At 37.6% G+C, this 22485-nt stretch overlaps 1 protein-coding gene across 1 annotated transcript in view; it reads left to right on the plus strand.

Moving 5' to 3' along the window:
- Nucleotides 1-296: 296 nt before the first annotated feature.
- ZYG11B (zyg-11 family member B, cell cycle regulator) overlaps nt 297-22485 on the plus strand; it is a 70265-nt gene continuing 48076 nt past the window's right edge. Inside the window, exon 1 of the mRNA XM_033114306.1 lies at nt 297-510. Within this exon, the coding sequence (XP_032970197.1) occupies nt 481-510 (30 nt within the window). The 5' untranslated portion in view covers nt 297-480. The remainder of the gene's footprint in view (nt 511-22485) is intronic.

Here is a 22485-nt window from a genome sequence, read left to right on the forward strand (position 1 = left end):
AAATCACCAAGAACTATGACAATAGTAATGAATAACAATGAACTAGAAGCACAGGGGTCTATAGGTGACTGAAGGAAGTGAGTGCTCTAGTCTCCTGTTATGACGTAATATTTAAAGCTCTTATTTCTTAAATGAAGAATAGGCTTGGAGGCGGGTGTGATTCCTTTAAGAGCTCGGGAAGGGGAGAAACCAAAGGTCCAACGCCAGCTCGAGACTCCACCACTGAGTCTGCGCAGTGAGAGTGGAGGCGGGGTCAAGCTCAGGCTCGCGAGCGGGGGCGGGGCCTCACGGGGGCGGAGTTTGCGTTCCAGGTCCGGCTGCCGCTGCGGCTGCTGCACTTCTAGCTTCCGAGGGAAGGAGGCCGAGGCCTGGGCCAAGCCCGGAGCCGCCGCTCGCCGGAGCCTCCTGGAGCCCCCGCGCCGGCTCAACCTGGGGGCGGGCTCAGGCCCGGCCCGCCGCCGAGCCCAGGACAGAGGCTGCATGCCCGAGGACCAGGCCGGCACAGCTATGGTGAGGGAGCAAGGCCTGCCTGAACCGCAGCCGCCCGCCACTCTGGTCCCCACAGGCCTGCCCCTCCCTAGCTCTGGTGCCCCCTCCGCGCCCTGCTTTACCTTACCCCCTTGTTACCGCCCCCTTGGTGGCCTGCTCCTCCTTCCCCGTGTTCCCCGGCCACCTGCTGTGGTGACACAACCCCTTATCCCTCTCCTTCCCAGTGACACCCTTTTTTTAATCACCCCCAGTGACAGCCTGATTCGCGTTCCCCTTTGCTGCCCCGTATAGTCATTTAACCCGACCTTCCGTTTCTCCTTCCATTTTGCCTTTTCTCTATTTTGGGATCTCTACCCCTTCCCTCTTTCCCTCCCTATTTTTCGTTCCTGCTCTTTGCTCCCGCTTCTTGCCCCCTTTCACCATTTTATGTGCACTGCCACCTCCTTTCCGTATCGTTTCTCCCCTTCGTCCTCTACCACCCACATTTCCTCTCCCCTTTATTGGCCATCCTCTCCCCCCCTCCACCCTCGCTCTCTCAGCTGTCCCCGTTTCCTTCTACGGGCTTCAGGGGTCTAAGCACCAACAATTTGAGGAAGATTGCTTCCCAGGAGCTGTAGGGCAGGCAGATAGGATTCTTTGGCTTTCTTCTCTTTTCTTTGTAGAGGAGAAGGGGGGATGTTGGAGGTATTGAAAAGAGCCTGGAAGCCTTATTAACTAGTGTCATTGCAAAACCTGACAGTGTGATTTGGAGTGATGGATGGAGTGGGGCAAGCATGCATTACTATGACTTTATGAGATAGCTAACCTTTTGACAGAAATAATTAAAACTGTTTTGGAATGTATTTTTATTTTGAGCGCCTTTTAATGTGGAGGTACAATTTGGGAAATTTAAAAATAATTATTTACAGGGTTGACTGTTACTCAAAACAAATGTTTTTGTTTGGAGGCAGAGACCAGGGCTTCTGAAGACTGAAATCAGCTTGGCAGTGTGATTGTGACATTTGTCTTTAATACCTTCTAATACCTTCATTTGTTATGCCTTCTCTTCCTTTAGTTGGGAGACCCTTATTTTTGCAAGTTTTCTCCTTCCTGTTTCAAAATAGGTTGAGGCTTCAGTTGCTTTTTCATTGAGTTGGGTCACACATGGTTTGCAGTACATTTAATGAACACATCTCTGCATCGTATGCAGCAATCTCAATTTTGGTCTCTGGGAGGAATAAGACAGTCTAGTGAAATTTAAGTCCTTGTAATTATGTTCTTCCAGGAGGTTAGTTAATTTCTACTTTCCCCCTACCCCCCATCTGTGTTTTAGGAAAGTGGTTGATAATAATTTGTGAACTTTCCCTAACTCACTGACTCTGCATTTGGGGGTTGTCATTCTCCTGTGTCTGCCTCCATAACAACTCTTCACATTTACAACCCATCACACTGTCATTGTGTTAACCTGTTTCTCTCCCTGAAATGTGAGTTCTAGGCAGCATCTGTGCCTTATTCCCATTGCCCAGGCCAAATAGGTGCTTGAATAATTCACTTCATGGTCTCATTTTGCTATCTGACAAGTACAATCTTAAACTGAAATTTTAGGCAACTAGTGGGCTACACACAAAGACTGAGTTTGCGTCTTATTTTTGGTACAAAAAGAAAATTTAGTAAGATGTGATCATCTTCTCTCACAATAAAGAGCTGTCCTAGCTAAAACACCAAACTGCTACCATGTTTCCCCGAAAATAACACCTAACTGGAAAATAAGCCCTAGCATGATTTTTCAGGATGACATCCCCTGAACATAAGCCCTCATGCGTCTTTTAGAGCAAAAATTAATATAAGACCCGGTCATATTTTGGGGGAAACACTGTAGATTTTTGGAAGTGTTGGCTCTCCCACTGAGAATGAGTATATGAGTACAGAGGGAGAAGTTATAAACTCCTTTTTGAGTGTTTTGGATCCAAAGGTATCATTTGAACTGGGCCTAAGAGATGAATAAGATTTATATAGATCATTTTGGGAAGGGGAAGAATGCTTTGTTGTGAACATGAGTAGAAAGTATTTAGGATGTATTATAGGTAGCAGGATTACCTTTTTTATCATGGAGGGATGTGGGAATGAGCATGTGTAGTAGAAAATGAGACTGGAAAGATAGGTATGATTATGGTTTAGGCTTTGCCTCCAACTAGTAGCTTGATTTTTCCTTACTTGTTAAAACATAGACACACACAGAGTAGGAGTGTATGTATGGGGAGGCAAAATATCAGCTTATTATGAACTGAGAATTAGCTGTAGAAGTTACTTTTTAAAAATTTTCTTGTGCAATATGTGTAGTAGGCATTCAGTAAATAGAGTTGAATGTTATTGTAAAGCTTTTTGTATTTTGTATTTTTCAAAATTGTCATCATAATTTTTCAAAATTGTGTTCTGAATGTAGTCACGTGCCACTTGATGAGGATATGTTCTGAGATGCATTTTTAGGTGATTTTTGTCATTGTTCAAACATCATAAAGTGCACTTATACCAACCTAGTGGTAACCACACCTAGACTATATGGTATAGCCAACCACACCTAGACTATATGGTATACCACAGCTATATATGCGGTCGTTGACCGAAATGGCGTTAGGCAGTGCGTGACTATAGTTGGGATGCCTGAGATGTGTTCTCAAGCTTTTACCCTGAATCAAAATCAACTGGAGGGATTATAGGTTGCCAGTTCCAGAGTTTAATTTATTAGGTCTGGAGTAGGGCCTGAGAGTTTACATTACTAACAAGTAACCCGTGTCATGTTTTTGGTCTCTGAACCATACTTTCAGAACCACTGGTCTAAGATACAGCCCTTGCTTTTTATTCATCTAACAATTTTTTTTTGAGTGCCTTTGACTGTGGCATTGGGATATTACAAATAAGCAGATGTGGTCCCTGCCTTTTTGTATCTTACGTATGTGAACAATATAGAAATCAAGCAAAAAGAGTAACTTTAAATGTGAAGAGTGCTAAGAAAGGAAAAATTGTGGAGTCATGCTATGGGATAGTCAGGAATGGCTTCCTTGAGGATCTTATTTTCAAAAAGAGAACTGAAGGATTAAGTTATAGGAATTATTTTGTGGAAAACCAGATAGAAGGAAAAGCACATGCGAATGACCTGTGGTGGTACTCTCTCTTGCCTGTTTAACTCTGCATGTCCTGGAGTTTTCAGCTCAAGGAACTTAAGGAAAACCCCATCTGCCGTGCCTACCCCTCAAAAAAACCCTATTCACATGCCTCTATTATATAACCCTCTTTCATAGGATACATATCAATTATAATTTTTACATTTCTTGCTGTGATTATTTGTTAATATCAGATCATGGAGGACCTTGAATCATAGGCTCAGGAATTTTGGCCTCATTGTAAAGACTTTGAGTACCTTGAAAGGTTTTGTGTGTGTGTGTGTGTGTGTGTGTGAAGGAATGTCATACTTAAGAGATTTGGAGGATGATCACTAAGTCAATATGAAACATGGTTTGGAGTGGGAAGAGCTGTTGCACTAGTCTGGGTGATAAGTGTGTGAACTTTCTCCCTCACCTTGTTATGGTGGTGGTGATTTAAACTGGAGTAAGGAGAATATAGAGAAATGAAATGTGAAGATCTGGCATACCACTTTTTGGCTGAGTGAATTTTCCATAGAGACACTACTATGGACTTGTAGAAGCGGCACATAATCACAGCTTTGTAATTTTTCAGACTGGGCCTCAGTTTTCACATGTGCTGCCTTTAGGGATTTATGAGAATATTAAAACAAAGTAAATTTACTGTATCAAAGTCCTTTATTTACAAATAGTAGGTCTTCCAAAGTTCATGTATTAAGTCATATAGAGAGAATCAGCACTTCCCAACGTCATTTAATTTTTGAAATATTTTTGTGTGGTATGAGAAAGGAGAGATTTTTAAGTAAAATATATTTTATTTTAAAATTACATATATAATTTATTTAATAATACATTGAACAAAACACATTAAAACAAATTTCAGCCTTTTTCTGTTTAACAAATGACACATTAACATGAGGTAAATCATTGTCATATGTTAAAGTGAATTTATCTTACAATATAGATTGAAATTAATTATATTTATGGCATCTGAACAGATCAGAAATGACTTTTTAACCTTAAATTTGGAATTCTTGCAAGTTGTACTTAAAAATATCAACAGGTTTTTGTAATTGTTCTGTTTTGTTTCTAAGAAACAAAACAAAGAAATGGCTCCAAGCTGCTACTTGGAAGCCTATCTCCACAAATAAAACATTGAAAATGTAGATAGTTATATCAAATTTGGATTTTCATTTATTGGAAATAAACTATCAGCACATTTCTTTTTTTAATGTTAAAAAATACTGACATATCTTGATATAATACCATTTAAGAATCCTGAGCATATAAATGCATTCATTTAATCTTATTTCATCATCAGTGTAGCTTATATTTTTGTCTTTAACCAACAGTTCATTATAAGAATACAAATAATTTTAAAGCACTGTGATGTTCAGTATTCAGATGAAGTTACAACAATTGAGTGACTATACTATCATGAACCAGTCTCTTAATTTCCACTAATTTACATATATGCAGTAGATAAAATTTTGTATACTATCAAAGTATTCTATTTTTAAAGGAGAAAAATTTAAATAATTATTTTATTAAATGATAAAAAATATACATATTGAAATAGACATCAATATTATACTTAATGATCTGACCCATCGTGAATTGGGAAATGCTGGTTAGACCACTACTTTTTCCATAAATTCTAAAGCTATCCCTTAAAAACACATTTAATCAATAAGTGGCAGAAATACTCACTATTTACAATGGAATAAAAGACATTTTTAATGCTATATTATTAAAATAGAAAAATAATTCTTGAATTCTGAGACTTGAATTTATTTAGAGGGGTAATCTCATATAATAGCTTCATTTACTGAGCACACAATGTATCGGATGATACACTAATTGATCTTCACAGGTCCATGAGGTTGATGATGTTTTCTCATTGCACAGATAAGAAAACTGAGGCTTTGAGAAATCAAGTAAGTTTCCTAAGATCACGTAACTAATAAGTTGACAGAGCAGGATTAAAGCACAGGTTTGTCTGACCCCTAAACCTGTGCTATTTCAAACACCTTCCCTGGACTTCTATAGGTTGTAGGAATCTGAACTGAATTCAGGCATTTAAAATATTTGTATTTTTGTTTCCATTATAAAAATAATTCATATTTATTGAAAGAAAAATTGATCAAAGGGTGTGTATAATTGTATGGATCCATATTGCCAAATTGCCTTCTATAAAACACTTGAAGCAAAATATCAGATGTTCATGGCATTTTGTTTTTAGCGTTTAGATACCTTTTTAAAGTTGAAAGCTTGGGAGATAGGACAGGAATATACTTTCAGAATACATTAATTGGGGGGAAAAATCAAAAGGCTGGTAGGAATTCAGTATTATTTTAAAGTGATACTGATCTCTTAATTTTTTTTTTTTAAAGAACATTAGTATTTTTATATTGGGGAACAATGTGTTTTTCCAGGGCCCATCAGCTCCAAGTTGTTCTCCTTCAATCTAGTTGTGGGGGGCGCAGCTCAGCTCCAAGTCTGGTCGCCGTTTTCAATCTTTAGTTGCAGGGGGCGCAGCCCACCATCCCATGCGGGAATTGAATTGGCAACCTTGTTGTTGAGAGCTCTCGCTCTAACCAACTGAGTCACCCAGCAGCCCCTTGGGCAGCTCAGTGGCAGCTTGTCTTCAATCTAGTTGTGGAGGGTGCAGCTCACTGGCCCATGTGGGAATCGAATGGCAACCCTATTGTTCAGAGCTCACACTCTAACCAACTGAGCCATCCGGCCGCCCCTGGTCTCTTAATTTTAACAGCATCTATTATGTATTGAAAATAGTATGTATTCCAAGATATTATTGTATACAGAGCATACTTGGTATGCATGTGGATTTGTGGACTTTTTATAATATTTAAGGAGCCTGCAGTTTAGGCCCCACTAGTTTACAGTGTTTTTTATAACACTGTTGCGGCCACACAGGTTGTATTGCACAACTCAAGTGGCAACCATGCACATGGACAGCAATGGGTCTACAAAGATCTGTATCCTGTGTACTTAGCAGTGTGTGTCACATAGTAGGGGTTCAGCAAATAGTTGTGGAATCAAAGTGTTTTGCATAGTATCCTAGGACAGACTCTCATGATCTAATCCTTTAATGATCTAATAATTTTATGAGAAAAAGTCTTTGCATTTTATGGTCTGTAATACTAAGCACCATTATTCTGTTGTTCTTGCCTCTAAGTTTGTTTACGCTGTTCTTTTGCCTAGGATGCTGTCCCCCTTCTTTACTATTTAATCTTCAAGTGTTTCTTTAAACCTTGCCTCCTTTCTGAAGTCTTCAGTTTCCTCCAGGCAGCTTTGGGTTACTTTTTTCCATGTGCTTTTCCTGTGCTTTGTGTATTCTTGGTTACAGCAGTTATTCTGTGGTGGTGGTATTGTTTGTTAATGAGGCGGGCTGGTTCTCCAGATTGTGAGCTCTCTGAGGGCAAGGGCAGTACTATGTTTTATCCACTTCATGTCTCAAGCACTTAAGTAATGCCTGAGACATAGTAAGAAGATAAATATTTGTTTAGTGAAAGAATGTGTGTATTTTGTAGAGAGTTGAATATGTTGCTGTTAACTGAGATGTGAATTATAAAAGAGGGTAAAAAAGATGAACATTCTGTACAGGTACCCTTGGGAAAAAGAGGTTTGATGGATAAGAAATGTTGGAAAAGATAGTTTCTTTTACTAGCCTAAATGGTACTTTTGACTTAGGATATATTTTTCTGTGCAGAAGAATTGAGCTGGAAGAGTTGGGAAGGAAGCCAAGTGATTTCAAGATGAATTGCAAAGCAATATCTCTTTGTATAAATACTTGCAAATTACTTGTTTATAATTTGTGGAGGTGTCTTTTCAGAGAATAGAATATTTAAACACAGATAGTAAAGAATCAGTTACAGGTAAATTTAGAGGGGTGGTTAATCATTTAAACATTTTGTTAGCTCTATATAAAGATCTTTTGTTTTTTCTTTTTTCCCTTTTTCCTATCTCCAGTTCTCTTTTGTATAAACATTTTTCTTAGCTCTCCAGCATCTTAATGCCTGTTCAATGTCATACTCTCCTTTTCTAAAGACATGTTTTTAAAAGCTTGAATGTTCTTGGTTATGTAATGTCAGTTAGTTTCTTTTCATGGGCCTTGTAACCTTTGGCAAATCATTTCACCTCTCTATGCCTCCATTTTTAAATCTCTAAAATGAAAAGATTGTATTAAATCCTCTCTGTGATCCCTTCAACCTCTTTAAAAAATGCAGTAAAATTCTAGCAAGATAAAGATAAGAATTAGAGTAGCTATGTTCTATTAGCTGTAGTACTATGGGATTATGGCAAATTGCTTTTATAGGTTTAAATTTTGTGTAAACTTGAACTTTTACCTCCATGAATATATTACCCAACTTTTCACACTAGAAACCATTCGATTATGTTAATATTTGCATAGTACTTCAGTATTTTAAAGGCATTTTCATACACATTTCATTTATTCCTCACTACCATTTTGTGTGGTAGTCATGATAGAGGCCTAGCATCAATTTTATAGATAAGAAAACTGAGAAGTTAATTTATTTTCCTAAGGTCACACAGCTAGTAAGTAGCAGAGACAGGACTAACTGGAAGCCCAGTGTTCTTTCCATTATTAATCTGGCTTCTCTGTTTACCATATTATAGTTCAAAACTCATACTGGTAGTTAAGAGGAAAATAATGCTAAAGTATCTCTGAGTTAGTGATTCCTATGATCTGCTCATCAGCTCAGTGATTACTGACTTGAATTTTTGTTTTGTTTCTTGGACTAGCTTTGTCATATGAGCTAAGATGGAAGGGAAGGGGATTTATTTACCTTTCTAGCCTTGATCTCTTATAGATAGTCCACTAGCATATAGCCATTTGCCACACTGGCCAGTCCTTGAAGTGATACATGCAAGAAGCTTATCTTACCTGCATTATTGGACACCTAGGGTTCTCTGAAAGTAGTTGGTAGTTTTTTAAAAAGAAAAATAACTTCCTGCAGTCCATGTGAAATAGTTCAACATATCTGTATCCTTGAGCATTAGTACTACCTTCTTGACCTCATTTGTAAAATGATAGTTTGGGGAAGAAGAAGGTAAAGGGATTAGAGGGATTTCCAGTCAAAATGGTGGAGTAGGTAAATGCTGTGCTTGCATCCTCTCACGACCACATCAAAATTACAACTAAACTACAGAACAACTATCCTTGAGAATCGCCTGAAGTCTAGCTGAACAGAAGTCCTATAAGGACATACAGAAGAAGCCACTTTCAGACTGGTAGGAGGGGCGGAGACATGGAACAGGCGGGTCCCACACCCAGTTCGCAGTTAAAATTTGGGAGGGATATCTCAGCTGCAGAGATTCCCTCTGGAGGAACATGGGGTTACAGCCCCATTCCAGGCTCCCCAGCCAAGGGTTCCAGTGCCGGGAAGAGAAGTCCCCACAACTTCTGGCTGTGAAAACCAACAGAGATTGTGGCTGAGTGAGAGGGAGGGCTGCTGGAGTCCTAGGTGTTCCTCTTAAACGGATAGCACATGGACTTACTTACTGACGGACTCACTCCCTCTGAGCTCCAGTGTTGGGGCAGCAGCGCAAAAGGCACCAGGGACATACGAGGAGGAACTGAATTGTCTGGCTTTAGGGTGAGGACTGGAGGGGCAGCTTTCTCCCAGACAGAAGTGCTGGCAGAGGCCTTTATTTCTTTGTTGAACCCTCTCCCCTCCCAGTGTGCATTAGCCACTATAGCTGAGTCTCCATCAACCTGACTAACACCATTCACCCTGCCCTGATGATTCCCTAAGACCTTGCCCCACCCAATTTGCAGGCCTACCCAAGCTGCCTCCGGTGGCTTTCCATACAGATGGCCTGTCTTAGCGTATGCTGCAGACTTTCCTAAAATCTCTCAAAGGTTCACAAACCCCAAACAAGCAGCACCTGGCCTTGTGCCCGGTACCTCCTGCTAAGCATCCTCAAGCTTGGCACTAGCGGTAGCTGGCCTTGGTTTGCAGCTTAGCCTCTCCCAGGCACCTCCAAGCTCTGCATGGGAGGAAGATATCTGTGGATCGTTTTGTGACTCAGGCCTGGTGGCCCCAGGCAGGGCACAGGCTGCTGCTGAACCTGGCCTGTGGCAGGACCCCTTCCAGGAGGCCTCTGTTCCTAGGGCCAGGATGCCTGGTGGTCCGCTTCAGACGATACCTGAGCACCACCAGGCTACCTCCACAGATGACACACCCAAAGGGCAGATTGGACAGGCACCAGAACCCTGCTACAGCAAATCCTGCTCTGTAGGATCAGTCCCTGCACAACAGCTCCTCCACTGTAGTCACAGCCAATCCGCCCCAGGTTTGATCCTGCCCAATGACATGCAGACAGCAACCAAAGCTCAACTATAACAGGAGGGCACATACAACCCATACAACAGACACACCTGCAGCACCTGGCTGTAGGGAGACTGCCACTGGGCCCCACAGGACACGTGCTACATAAGTCCACTCTAAGACCGGGAGGCATAGCAGCTTTACTTAATACATAGAAACAAACACAGGAAGGCAGCCAAAATGGGGAGACAAAGAAACATATCCCAAATGAAAGAATAGAACTAAGCTCCAGAAAAAGAACTAAATAATCTAAATGATAAATGTTTAACTATTGTGTTGTTTTGTACATCTGAAACTAATAAAAAAAAAGTTTAAAAAAATAATATAATAAAATAAATAAAGTGGGGAAAAAAATGAAAATCTATTTGAGGAAATAATGACTGAAAACTTCCCTAACCTGGTGAAGGAAATAAACATATAAGCCCAGGAAGTGCAGAGTCCCAAACAAGATGAACCCAAATAGGCCCACACCAAGACACATCATAATTAAAATGCCAAAGCTCAAAAACAGAGAATCTTACAAGCAGCAAGAGAAAAGCAGTTACCTATAAGGGAGCTCCCTTAAGACTGTCAGTTGATTTCTCAACAGAAACTTATTTTCGGGGAAACATGGTAAGATTATCCAGCAAAACTATCATTTAAAATTGAAGGAGAGAAAAAGAAATTCCCAGACAAGAAAAAGCTAGAGGTTGACACCACCAAACCAGTATTACAAGAAATGTTAAAGGGACTTCTAGAATAAAAAGAGGAAGGAGAGGAAGAAGGAGAAAAGATAAAAAATATGAATAATAAAATGGCAATAACTACATATCTGTCAACAATTACTTTAAATGCAAATGGATTAAACTCTCCAATCAAAAGACGTAGGGTGGCTGAATGGATAAGAAAACAAAACCCTTACATATGCTGCCTAACAAGAGATTCACTTCAGATCAAAAGACACACAGACTGAAAGTTGAGAGATGTAAAAAGATATTTCATGAAAATGGAAACAAAAAAAAGCTGGGGTATCAATACTTATACCAGACAAAGTAGACTTTAAAACAAAGGCTATAACAGGAGACAAAGAAAGACCCAGTAATCCTACTTCTGGGTGTTTATCCTAAGAAACCCAAAACACTACTTTGAAGTGACATGTGCATCCATATGTTCATTACAGCATTATTTACAATAGCCAAGATATGGAGGTAAGCTGGGTGTCCAGCAATGGATGAATGGATAAAGAAAAGGTGATACATATATACAATGGAATATTACTAAGCCATAAAAAAGAATGAAATCTTGCCACCTGCAACAACATGGATGGACCTGGAGGGTATTGTGCTGAGTGGCATAAATCACAGAGAAAGACAAATGCCATATGATTTCACTTATATGTGGAATCTAAAGAATAAAATAAATAAGACAGAAACAGATTCATAGATACAGAGAATGTTTTGATGGTTGCCAGATGGGAAGGGGGTTGGGGGAATAGGTGAAAAAGGTAAAGTACAAATTGGTAGTTACAAAATAGTCATGGGGATATAAAGTATAGTATAAGGAATATAGTCAATAATGTAATAACTATGTATGGTGTCACATGGGTACTAGATTTATTGGGGTGATCAGTTTGTAAGTTATATAAAGGTCTAATCACTATGTTGTACACCTGAAATTAATATATGTCAACTGTAATTGAAAAACAAAATTATTAAAAAACGAGTTTATCTTACTACAAAAATTTTTTAAAAATTAAGTGGTTGGATCATATCTAAGGTTATATTAGGTGTTTATTCCTGAAAGTCTGGCTTGGTTGAATTAGTAGTAGGAAAAAAACAACCCATAAACGAAGGAGCAATTTCCTGTGCAGTACTACAAAAATGAGGATTCAAAGATTGTCCCATAGCTGAAGTTTCTTATACCCATGAACTCAGATGACTCTTGTCTGCCTTTCAATTCCATACTTTAATTTCAGGGCTGGACTTGGGAATTATATTTCTCTCTGGACATATAGTTTCTTTCTCTAAGGGCAAATAAGTATTTTAAATACACCTAACAAATTTGTGCTTGACTGTTCATTTATTCAATAAACATTTAGTGTGCATTACGTAGTAGGCATTGTTTTAGGTTCTGGGAATAGAGCAGTGAACAAAACATAGTGTTTGTTTTATGGAGTTTATATTCTAGAATAATGGGTAACATTTCTTGAGCAATTTATATATGCCAGTCACTGTTGTAAGTTGCACTTTGACTTTATTTAATTCTGACAACAATCCTATGATATAGGGACTATTATTGTCTGCATTTGACAAATCATGAAACTGAGGTGCGGGAGATTCAGTATTTTGCCTAACGTTACATAGTTTTGTAAGTGGAAGAGCTGGCATTTTAATCCAGGCAATCTGACTCCTAACTGCACACTTTTCACTATAATATTACACTCCTTCAGAGCGATGTCAATAGAAAAATGTACTTCTAATCAAAAAATGGTCAAGTTTGTAATCTTTGTAAGTCACCTGGTTTCTGGCCCAATCTATAGAAAAAAATCATCCAGGAATACAAAAAATGGAGCACTGTGAGAGCCAGGAATACAAAAAATGGAGCACTGTGAGAGCCGTTATCTCCTATTGGAGTATTGTCAGTATTAGGAACCTTTCAGGTAGGAGATGAGATTTTGAGCCAGATGCATATGAGTTGTAACCAAGACAGCTACATAAAACCAGGACCTTAAAAAGCATACATCTTTAGTGAAAAGGTAGACTGAAAAATATCTGCCTGATGGTGTAGGAAGAGACAGAGTCTTGCATGTTTGTCCTGATTTGGACTCCGGATGGCAAAATTCTGAGGATTTACAACCATGAACCTGCTGTCCTGTGTGTCTGAAAAATTTATATTGTGCAAGACTATGGCTAGTAAGTGGGAAGGGAACCTTGACGAATAATGACTCTGTCAGACATTGTGCTGGAGGCTTTACACAAACGTTCTCATTTCATCCTAACAATAGCATCATGAGATAAGTACTCATGTTATCCCCATTCTACAAAGGACAGACTGAGTGTTAGAGAAGCCAGACATTTTGCAGTGTAACACCACTAGAATTCAAATCCAGGTCTAGTATTCTTTCTACTAACCACAATGCCTGTGGAAAAGTCATTTCATTTTTGTACCTTTGCTTCCTTACCCATGAAATGAAATTTGTAATATTTTTCCTTTCACTTCCTGAGTTTATTGTATCAAATGAAATAAAGGATATGAATAGACTTTGTTTACTGTAAAACATTGTTGCCAGCATCATCCAGAAAGTATATTTTCCTTGTAATTAATGAGAGACCTCATTACTTAGTGATTCTAGAGGCCACAGGTCTTGTCTTGAATTAAGGGAATTTTAATACTTTTTATTTTCAGTTTCCTGTGATAGTGTCATGAGGAGAGATAAAATTAGTTTTGAGGCAAGTTACCATCTAATAATTTACTAATTCATTGAACAAGTAATTTATTGGATGCATTTTATGGTCGTTCAGTTCCCAAGTATAAAAGATGCCTGATCTGTGAGGATCTATTTCATTTTTTGTCATATCAGAAACAGTGGAATCCCTGGTCTCCTCTAACAGTAGACTACAATTGCTATGTGTACTCAATTTCCGGTGTCCGCCACTTTCCCACTTGGTAAAACTGGATGGGCCACAGTTCAGCATGTTGAAATGCTTCTTTGACGTGACCCTGGCAATACAGTAATAGAATGAAACTTTTAAATATGTAAAACAAACCAATCAACAAAATAGATAACTAAGTCATGGGGAAATGACTGAGAAAGCCTCCAGCTGAGTGTTGCATAGATGGCTAAACATTTCAAGGAAGGCGAGTATAAGGAAGCAAAAAAATTATAAGGGATATTAAAAGAAAGCCATGAGAAGGTTTAGAAAGGGCTAATGAGTGTCACTATGAAATTCCTCAAAGACAGACCCTGTGGCCTTTAGAATCTGAGCAATGACTTCTCTCTTTTGGTGAATTATAAGGAAAAATACACTTTATGGATGACACTGGTAACAGTATTTCACAGTAAACAAAGCCTGTTCATATCCTTTATTTCATTTGATACAATAACCTGATGGAGCGAAAGGAAAAATAGTACAAATTTCATTTCACGGATAAGGAAGCTGAGGAGGCAAAAAATGAAGTGACTTTTTTAGAGGCATTGTGGTTAGTAAACAGAAGAATACTGGACCTGGATTTTAATGAGTGATAGATAAGTAATGATCCTCTTTGTTGTTGGGAAGTAAGGAGCTTGGTTCTGAAGAAATGGAAAACCAACTGAAAAACATATATTGCTATCGTGTTTCCCCGAAAACAAGACCAGGTCTTATATTAAGATTTGCTCCAAAAGACGCATTAGGGCTTATGTTCAGGGGATGTCATCCTGAAAAATCATGCTAGGGCCTATTTTCCATTAGGTCTTATTTTCGGGGACACACGGTATTAGTGCATGTTTGTCTTTTCTGATGAGTGTGTGGGGTAGGGATTGATCTCTCAGTCGGACATTTTCTTGCTCTTAGAGATTAGTGCCTGCCACAAAAAGTAGTAAAATGGAAAAGCTGCTTTGGGAGCTAGTCTACTCCTGTTTTTTGCCCTGTCTTTATTGCCCCATGTCTCCCCAGGTGTTGTGCCATATTCCTTATATGTAGAAATCTGCTTATAGGTAGTTCATTTATCCACTTACTAATAGATACTGAGCATGTGCTGTGTGCCAGAGTAGGGAATACAGAAGTGGATATGGCATGGGTCTTAACCCTACTGATTTTCAGTGTGTGGGACACAGAACTCCTGATGCATGATGGATGAACTGTCCTAAAAATCCTTTTCTTATCTCCTAGGGACTGGTAAGTGATGCAGTTCCTCAGACTTTTAATTTGTATCAACCATTTTAAGGGCTCCATACTAGAGAACTGCTTAGTGAGTTATTAAGAATTACTACAATTTAATAATAAAGCTAAAATTAGCAGAATACTGTAGTTTACTGAGGACAACTTGTCTTTTATGAAGAAGGCTGACACTTGGAAGTGTTGTAAAGCTCCTACTTCTATATGTACAAAAGTAGCTCGTTGAAATTCCTTAATTTCTTGGAAGAGAGCGTTTGTAATCAGTGTTGTCTTGAGTTAGTGGTAGTTTTTTATTGTTGCTAGTTTTGTATCTTAATTATGAATTATTGTTTATTTAACTTTATTATTGGTATCATTTGTTGTGGTTTATTTGGTTAATCTAGTATGTGGTGATATATGAGTATATTTGCATTAACAGTACGATTGACATAAAAAATTTCCAAACTTAGATTTTGACATTTGTCCATGTTCTTGTTAAAGCAGATGTCTATAACATTTTCTTGCAGTGATACTTCATTGTTAACACTGTTTTCCACTGTACCTTGGGAACCAGGAGGGATGGATAGGCTATGAGGTTTTTGCCTCACATAAGTGGAACAGACGAAAAACATTTAAGAACTACTAACTTTCCTTGAACTCATAGTCTAGAGGGGGAGACAGCCATCTAAACAAATAAAAGTTATACATTGGATAACTGCAGTAGAACTATATGCAAAGTATAGTGTGATTAGATCTACCTGTGTTTTGGGATATGTGGGACAGCTTCATGGAGGAGTGAGCATATATACTGGCTTTTCTAGTATGAATAGGAATTTGATAGATGGACAGGTATGGAAGGGCATTCTAAGGAGAGGGAACAGCATATATCAGGGGTGCCAAAAAAAAAATGTATCAAGTGGACATTTTGGTTAACGTTGCTCAAGCAGTAGTTTGCCGTAATCAGAAGTGTCTGGACGCTGATGGTAACCACTTTGAGCACCTCTTGTACCGTGTTTCCCTGAAAATAAGACCTACCCTGAAAATAAGCCCCAGTTAAGATCGTCAGCCAGACAAATGCATTTAGTATGTTATGACGATGTTTCAGAAGAAGATGATGACATGACTGTATTTGAATAAATGTAGATTGTTGTACATGAAAAAATAACACATCCTCTAAAAATATGCCCTAATGCATCTTTGGAGCAAAAATTAATATAAGACCAAGCCTTATTTTCAGGAAAATACGGTATAAGACCCAGTCTTATTTTCAGGGAAACACAGTAATTGCAGAAGTCAAACGTGACTGTATTCATCTTTGTTATTGGTATGTATTGAGTATTACAATTTTAATAGTTTTTTCCTTTCTTAAATTGTGTATACATTTTTTTGGCACACACTGCATAAAAGGAAGGTATAGCTACCATTGTTAACTTTCCTTCTCTGAACCTCAGTTTCCTCAACAAAAATAACTTCTGTTCTCCTTACCTTACAGAGTCATAATGATTGTTTTGAAAAGGCTTTATAATTGGAGCGCTAGACAGATGTTTAATGATGAAGATTCTCTATTATTACTTGCTTTTGTTTCTTTTCTTTTTTTCAACATTTGAGAGCCTCTGTCTCGCCCCTTAGTAGTATCATGGCAAGACCTCTCTGACCTCCTTTAATGTAGTCATTCTTTTGTTTGTGTTGTGTGGTTCCTTCAAAAAAGGCGCTGTTCTGTGATATCTAAAGGTAGGAGCAAAAGAGATTTGTGTACATATCTAGCTTTAATAGTAGGAGAAGTTCTTTAATTGCTGATGTATAACTATATAAGTTGTGACCTATGTAACCTAGTTTCAGAGCAGTGTCATAATATATGTAACACAATCCTGCAACCAAAAGTCATGTAGAAATAACTCAAAGTCTTTATTTGCAAATTTTGGAACATTGTAAAGTAGAATAGAGTTGCCAGATCTGCTTCTTAAAATTCCCTTTTTATTTCCTGTCTACTTCCCTTATACATCTTAGCTGCTCCCCTGCCTTTCCCCTGAAAACCTTCCCAGTCCACCATTATCAGATGATGAAAGCTCTGGGGAATGTAAGATTGCATAGGGAACGGGTATAAGAGCAATGGGGAGAATGGCCGATTTAGGAAAAATAAAAGTGTGTGTGTCTGTACATGTGTGTCCACATACATACACGTTTCATTCAAAATTAAAATAATTTTATTGAGTCTAATAAAATATGTCTATTCTTACTAGTTTGAATACATATATTGGAAAATATGACAGTGATAAAATTGACATTTTTTTCGTTGTCTTATATTTGAAAAGTAGAAACATGAACAGCTTTTTTTTACTTCCAAATTATTTTATTTGTATATTTTTTTCTATTTTTACTAATTTGATATTTTCAGGCCATATGAAACATTTATATAAGCCATGGAATGTAGTAAACATATCTAAAATCCCCGCATCCAACTTAAGAAATAGAACATGACCACTGCCATTTTCCCTGTGTGCCCCATTTCTCCATGCCACTTCTCTCCACCTCCAAGGTATCTACTATCCTTAAAAGTTTCCCTTGATCGTCTCTATAGATTTACCACAACATATTGTTTAATTAGCTTTCTAGCCTTTTGAAATAACTTTATCAGGCCAATATCATTTGCTATGCCTGTATAGATATTTAATTGAAATCCTGCTATATATACAGTTTTTGTTTAGCCTAGATTAATATTTTATTCTTAACATTTTACCATGGCATTAAAAGTTATTCAGTTTGAATTGGTCCCTCTTATTATAGTATTGAAATTAAGTCTACTTAATTTATCAAGTCATGTTCCTGCCCTGACTTTATATATTTGTATCTATCAATAAACATTATGATACTTGAAAAAAAAGTTATTCAGAAACATACACATTGCTGTATAGTAGTCTATAGAGTTGGTATACTGTAATTTGCTTACCACTTTCCATTATTTTAGACATTTGTTCGTGTGTGGTTTTGGGAGTTGTTTTTTGGTCAGAAAAATTGTGTTTAATCTCTTTGTGTAAATACCTTTATTAATATCTCTTGATTATTTCCTTCCCCCTCCACCCCCGTTTTTTGGTAAATTCCTGGATGAAGAAGTACTGAATCAAGAGTATGGGTGTTTTTAAGATTATTATTAAAGTCTTTTATATCCAGGAAAATTGTGCCAGTTTACACTCTGACCAGCAGTATCTGAGAAGACCAATCTGGGCAAGCTTTATTGCAATAACTGACAATGTCAGGATTATATCCTATACAGAAAACATCATGTTAATAAAAAAATTAAAGGGCTATGCTGTTCTTTCAGACTGGAGTTGTTTTTCCCATTTGCCACAGGATATTTTTCAGCCATTGTTCAGGGACTGTGTCATTCAGCCTGCTGTACTGTGTGATAGTTAATTTATTACAGGGCTTAATTATCTCTTCTGATCACTCCAAGAGTTTATCTAGCTGTCACCATTGGGGAGTGATACTTAAATCTGTATAATCTGCTTAGTTTTTTCACCAAAGCGTTAGTTCCTGTTCTGTACTTGCCTAAGCAGACAAACTTTCTGTGACCATAACAAATTACCCTGAAGAAATAATCCCTTGCTTAGTCGTCTTATTAATTTTATCAATAAAATCATGGGAGTATTAATCACTATTTTGTTTTTTATTTTCTAACTTTTTTTTTTTTTTTACAACACACACACACACACACACACACACACATTTTTCATTGGTTAGCTACTACTTTGAATCTTGGAGTTATTTTTTTACCTCAAGTTCCCCTTCTTCTGCCCTTTTCCCTCTTTCACCTGGGGGTGCTATTTGAAATAAGAAAAAGGGCATGATATTTGGAATTAAATACCTTGGTTCAAAGCCCAATGATGCCACATTCTAACTAGATGAACTTGAGTACATTATTCTTTCTGAGCTCTGGTATCCTCAGATACAAAACGATAATCTATTATAGCAGCTTCACAAGACTGTTGTGAGGGCTAAATGAGATTATGTCAAAAGTATGCCATATGAATGGTGGTCAGTCTTCAGAGAACAATACCTGTCTAGTAGCCAGGCATTGTGCTAGGTACTGGGGATTCAAAAAAAAAAATAGCATCTATTTCCTGTTTCATCACTTAACTGCATTTTGTCAAATCTTCAAATTATTTTTCACTTTTGATTTTTTTTTCCATTTACGTTGCTTCCTATGTATTATCCATAGTATTATCACCTCCTGTCTGAGCCACTGTAACAACCAGCTGGTACCCAAGTTGTTTTTTGGCATTTATATTAATGCCAAACTAATAATTGTTCTAAGAGATGATATAGTGGAAAAGTTATGGACTTCATAATCAACAGATGTGGGTTTGTATCTTGGCCTCACTTCTTGCAGATGTCGTGACACTGGCCAAGTCCCTTTATTACTCTCCTAATTTGAGCTCATTTTTTCCTTCTTCTTTTAACAGGTAAATTTCAGGGACTGTGCTGCGTACTAGAGATGTAAAAAAAGAGTTAATAGGTTCCTCAAACTTGAAAAGTGTCTTGGTCTAGTGAGGGAGACAGATACAGTCATAAATAACTATGGTGTAACACGCAATTGTAAAAGAAACTTGTTTTTGGAATCAGATCTAAAGGGCAGCTTATGTAGTGGTAAAAGCACAGATTTAACTCTAGAGTCATATTTCCTGGGGTCTAATCCTGACTCTACCACTTGTTAGCTGTATCATCTTGGGCAAATTAGCCCCCAAAGCTTCGGTGAGTGTCCTCATTTTTGTAGAATGTGTATGTTGATAGAATTTAACTTACAGAATTCTTATGAGAAATAAATGAAATTATATATGTAAAGCACTTAGCATAGTTTATAGCATATAGAACATAGCATATATTAACAATATAAGCTCAATAATTATGATTATATTATAGTATAATGGTTAAGAGCTTAAAAATATAGTCTTGGACTTCATTCTTGAGTTGGAGTCCTAGTTTAGCAGCATGCTGGCCATGTGACTATGGAGATGTTTACCTAAACCTGTTTCCTCATCTTCAAAATGCGTATTGTGACAGTGCTTGACTCATAGGATGTAGAAATTGAAAGAGCTCATGTATCTAAAGAACTCTGACCAAGACCTGAGGCTGTTTCATGAAAGACAGCTGTTGTAATTTTTATCCTTGCTCTGCCATCTGCTGGCTGTTTTATCTTTGATATGTAAATTAATATTCCTGAACCTCAGTTTACCTACTTTTCTCAAAGTTGTTTTGATGGCTACAAGTAAATTGACCCCTGGACAAAGCAGGGGTTGGGCTGCTGACCCCCCATGCAGTTGAAAATCTGTGTATAACTTTTGACTCCCCCCAAATTTAACTACTAATGCCTACTATTGACTAGAAGCCTTACCGATAAAACAGTCAATTAACACACATTTTGTATATTATATGTATTATGTACTGTATTCTTACAATAAAGTAAGCTTGGAAAAAGAAAATGTTATTAAGAAAATCATAAGGAAGAAAAAATACATTTACAGTATTTACTGAATAAAATCCATGTATAAGTGGACCCACACAGTTCAAACCTGCGTTGTTCAAAGGTCAACTGTATATATAAAGTGGCCTGGTACCACACAGCTGTCATTCAGTACAGAATAGTTGTTAATGGTGCAATTTCATTTTTCAGGTGCTGAGAGTAAAATTAATTCTGCCTTGGGAATTAGGAAAGTCATCACGGAACTAGAGAGGTTTGACTGAATTTTGAAGGATGTGTGCAATTTTGCCAGATAGGAGGACTAATTGAAAAAAAAAAACAACTCAGAGGTGTGAAAGTGCCTGTTCTAGGGCCTAGGGAAGGAAGTGGGTGCATTAAGGAACACTCCGTTTAGTGTATCTGGTAGGTAGCATGTCTGGAGGGAGAATGTGGAAAATGAGGCTAGAAAGAAAGGCTGGAGCCAGTTAATACGATATTTTGAATAAGCTTGCTAAAATGTTTGCAATCTTTAGGTCTCTTTGTTTTTCCAACTTCTAACAGCGAAAGAAACCAAATTTGCTGTGGGATAGGGAAAGGAATTACTTGAAACCGGTGTTACAAACAAATTTCTTGGTAATCCTGTGTTTTATCTTAAAATTCATGCAGTGTTTGCCTTCTACCTAACATATTTGTTTCAGTACAAAAATATTTTAAGTTATTTACTGGTTACATAACTTAATTCCCTCTCCCCTAGCCTCCCATACTCTCATCCCCTCAAATAATCTTTGAGTGTGTTTGATATTCTAAGATGTGCCAAGTTCATTTTGTAGATTTAGCCCCTAGGCACACCTCTGCTGGGAACCCCTTGTTTGTGTTCCCAGCATGAGAACTGTGGTTATAGATATGGAACTTTTGAAATTTCTTTTTGGAGAGTGATAGGATAAGAACTGTGCATTAAAGATCTGGGTTGGGCCAGATTGAGTAGAAGTTTCGTTTTGATTAATTAAAAAGAACTTTTTCTGTTTGTTCTTCCTAGAAATTGTTTAGCTTTTGAACTGTTGATTACTTCATGATCCAAATGAAGTCAGACTTGACCTCCACCCTCTTCTGCTTTTTTAGTAGGAGCTTTGTTTTTCCTTTGCCTGGGGTGTGCCTAATTGGTAAAGGGAAAAAATCTCTCTGAGAAGGAATTACCAAGAGATGAGTTGTTTAGGCCCCAAATTCCAGCTACTCCTTTATCCTTTCTTTGTTAGTCTTTCTGTACTGCTGCTATTTGTTCAAAAATGGAATAGGAAACACTGATGTCGCAATATTTCTGTGTTAGCTTAAGTTACTGGAATTTGGGCAATCACTGATGGCAGTATAGGTTTTGGAGTACGTCTCAGATAACCTGAGTACAGATCTAGTTTTGTCACTTACTTGATATATAACCTCTCTGTTCTTCATCTTTACATGGGGATCATTATCCTCGTTCACATCACAGACCTGCGTTGAGTATCAAGTGAGATAATTTGGAATTGGTATATAAAGTTGAAAAGGTAGTATGTTGAAGTGTGTAAGGACATAGGCTCTGGAGCCCCACTTTCTAGGTTTGAATACTGGCTCTGCCCCACACCAGCTGTGTGTTTTCAGACACGCTATCATTATTCTAAGTTCTCTGGTTCCTGTTTTATCTCATTTAATCCTCAAAATAACTTTAGGAGGTAGGTATTACTATTTATTATAGTATGAGAAAAATGAAGAACAGAAAGGTTAGGTAACTTGTATACTGATCACACAGTTAGCAAGTGAAAAGTTGGGATTTGCACTTTAGCTCTAAAGCCCAGGTTGTTAACTATTAGGTAAATGCACTTCCCAACTAGAAAAGTCTTATGCTTACAAACAGAAATTGACAGAGATAAGGGGGAGTTTCTTTGAAAAGGAAGTTTGTGGGGTCCAAAAACCTGCTTTTGTTCCTTACTGATCTGATTTTACCAATTGGAAGAAATTTTTTTAGAATGATTAATTAAACATTCTAAATGTTCATATATTACAACCTGGATTTGTTCTGCTAAAATGACTTCTAAAATTTATATATTCAGAAGGTTTATCAATCTCCCCTCTGATAGTTACCCAATTTTATTTTCTCTTTTGCAAAATAAATAATTTTGAAATTTACCAATTAAAGTAAAAGGGCAGCTTGTTTCATCTGAGTGATGAATTTTAAACAT

The sequence above is a fragment of the Rhinolophus ferrumequinum genome, chromosome 9 (assembly GCF_004115265.2).
Source record: "Rhinolophus ferrumequinum isolate MPI-CBG mRhiFer1 chromosome 9, mRhiFer1_v1.p, whole genome shotgun sequence".
NCBI classification, from domain to species: Eukaryota; Metazoa; Chordata; class Mammalia; order Chiroptera; family Rhinolophidae; genus Rhinolophus; species Rhinolophus ferrumequinum.